The 2,509-nt window shown below is 34.7% G+C and overlaps 1 protein-coding gene across 1 annotated transcript in view; it reads right to left on the reverse strand.

Annotated features, from left to right (window-relative positions):
* Positions 1-2,389: 2,389 nt before the first annotated feature.
* Positions 2,390-2,509, reverse strand: part of LOC123510064 — a 15,799-nt gene continuing 15,679 nt past the window's right edge. The window contains exon 7 of the mRNA XM_045264846.1: positions 2,390-2,509. This exon is cut by the window's right edge and continues 471 nt beyond it. Coding sequence (XP_045120781.1) covers positions 2,474-2,509 — 36 coding nt within the window. The 3' untranslated portion in view covers positions 2,390-2,473.

Raw genomic sequence — 2,509 nt, forward strand, 5'->3', positions numbered from 1 at the left:
TTCCATCAGCCCAACCATCTTTTTCCTGTATTACATCTATCACCCTCGAATAGTAACATATCAGGTTTGTCGTGCATGAACGCCCTTTTCTAAAACCAAATTGACACTCACAAAGTATGTCATTTTTCTCCAAGAAGTCTGTCCATCTATTCTTCACCACCCTCTCACACATCTTAGCTACCACACTTGTAAGTGACACTGGTCTATAGTTCAATGGGTGTGTGTGTGTGTGTGTGTGTGTGTGTGTGTGTGTGTGTGTGTGTGTGTGAGTGTGTGAGATAATGACTTTTTTCTTATTTCTTAAAGGTAATGTAGAGTTTTTAGGAGTTTGTGAGTGAGGTGAGTGTGTGTCAGTGTGTCAGGGGTGTATCAAGAGTGTATCTTCCTCTGTAGATTGCTTCAATGAATGGTAATGAATGGTGTCTTAACCCCTTCATTACCATGACATGTTTCCATGTTCCTTGTGGTGACTATTTGGTGATTTTGTACAGCTTCACAAATTCATGTGGGGGGTGAAAATGGTGAAGACTGTGGCCATTAATCTTGTCACCTCCATACACCCTTCCTAATGTCAATAAAATGGTGTTATTGTAGCCAAAACTGTCTTAAAATGCTCTTAAAATATGCCAAACTGTCTTAAAATGCCTTCAAAACTGCCAACCTCTTAAAATGACTTAAAAACATGCCAAACTGTCTTAAAATGCCTTCAAAACATACCAAACTGTCTTAAAATGGCCTCAAAACATGCCAAACTCTTAAAATGGCCTCAAAACATGCCAAACTCTTAAAATGCCCTAAAAAACATGAGTCTCCATATTCCTTATGGTGACTATTTGGTGATTTTGTACAGCTTCACAAACTCATGTGGGGATGAAAATGGTGAAGACTGTGGCCATTAATCCTGTTACCTTCATAGACCTTTGCTAATGTCAATAAAATGGTCTAATGGTGCACAAATCTCATGGTAAAAATGTGTCCCAGTACTGAAGGGGTTATTGTGTGTGTGTGTGTGTTTAAAATGTATTGTTTTCTTGTATATTATTATTATTTCTTTGTTTCTCTCTCTCTCTCTCTCTCTCTCTCTCTCTCTCTCTCTCTCTCTCTCTCTCTCTCTCTCTCTCTCTCTCTCTCTCTCTCTCTCTCTCTCTCCTCTTTATTATTGAAAGAGTTGGTTTGTAAGATTGTGTCACTTCAAAACCAAACATTTTCATCCTTGAATATTTGTTAACTTGAAAAATTGGGTAAAAATATTTTGTGAAATTGAAAATTTGTTCAGATTTTTTGACGTTAAGTTGTAAATTGTAAATGTTTTTTTATATTAAGTTGATAATTGTTGTAGACTTTTATAATTTTTTTTTATTATAATATTGTCTGTTTTATATTTGAAAATTTGTGTAGACTTTTCACTATAGATTTTGCTCACTGTTTTTATACTGAGTTGAAAATTTGTGTAGAGTTTTCTCGCTGTAATCTTTTATAGTTTCACTGTAGCTATTTATTTTTCATTCATTTTGTTAAGTTAAAAATATTTGTAGAAAATTTGTGTAGACTTTTCACTATAGATTTGCTCACAGGTTTTTATTTTTCATTCATTTTGTTAAGTTAAAAATATTTGTAGAAAATTTGTGTAGACTTTTCACTATAGATTTGCTCACAGGTTTTTATACTGAGTTGAAAATTTGTGTAGAGTTTTCTCGCTGTAATCTTTTATAGTTTCACTGTATTTATGAAAAATAAGTTAAGTTGAAAATATTTGTAGAGTTTTGCAGGCAATGTACTAATGTAAAGAATTGAATAAAAGTGTAGGGAGACTCTTGCATTTAATTTTAGCTCCAATATGCATCTGCCTCATCTCCGGAGACTCTTTCGAGTATTTTCGACTTAGTACAGTTTTTAGGGCCCGTTTTTGGGGTTTTTCGGCCATTTTTTGTCGTTTTACGCCCGTTTTCGGGGATTTTTTGGCATGTGCAGCAGTATTTTGGGCCCATTTTAGGAGTTTTTAGGGTTTTTGGCCATTTTTTTTTGGCCACGCAGTCAGTATTTTGGCTGGTAATGCAGTCAGTCTTTTGGACCATTTTTTAATAATCACTTGCTAACTTTTTTAAACATGATTAACTTTCATCATGGCATTTTTTGAAGTCATGCTGTGAGTTATTTTTCACATTTGTTCACCCTCCACTTTTTTTTTTTTTTATTGCTTGTGATATAAATAAAAAACTTCAAATTAATTGGCGTTTTTATTTCTGTTATTTATTGTTTAGAGTGAGCGTAGGTGATTAATGGAGGCAATATTGGTGTGTCAGACAGTCACCTAAGCCAGCTCGAGGCGACTACTCACTGAAACCAGCCACAAATATTCCCAGGAAAGGAAATCTACCAAAACAATAAAGATTTCTTCACAATTTATTATTCAGTAGTGACACAGCAGCTCTTAGTACAGTGACGACACAATAAGGGCAGTGAAGACAGTTTATTACAATGGAGAAATGGCACCACAACACCACACCTG

Source organism: Portunus trituberculatus, chromosome 28 (assembly GCF_017591435.1).
Source record: "Portunus trituberculatus isolate SZX2019 chromosome 28, ASM1759143v1, whole genome shotgun sequence".
NCBI classification, from domain to species: Eukaryota; Metazoa; Arthropoda; class Malacostraca; order Decapoda; family Portunidae; genus Portunus; species Portunus trituberculatus.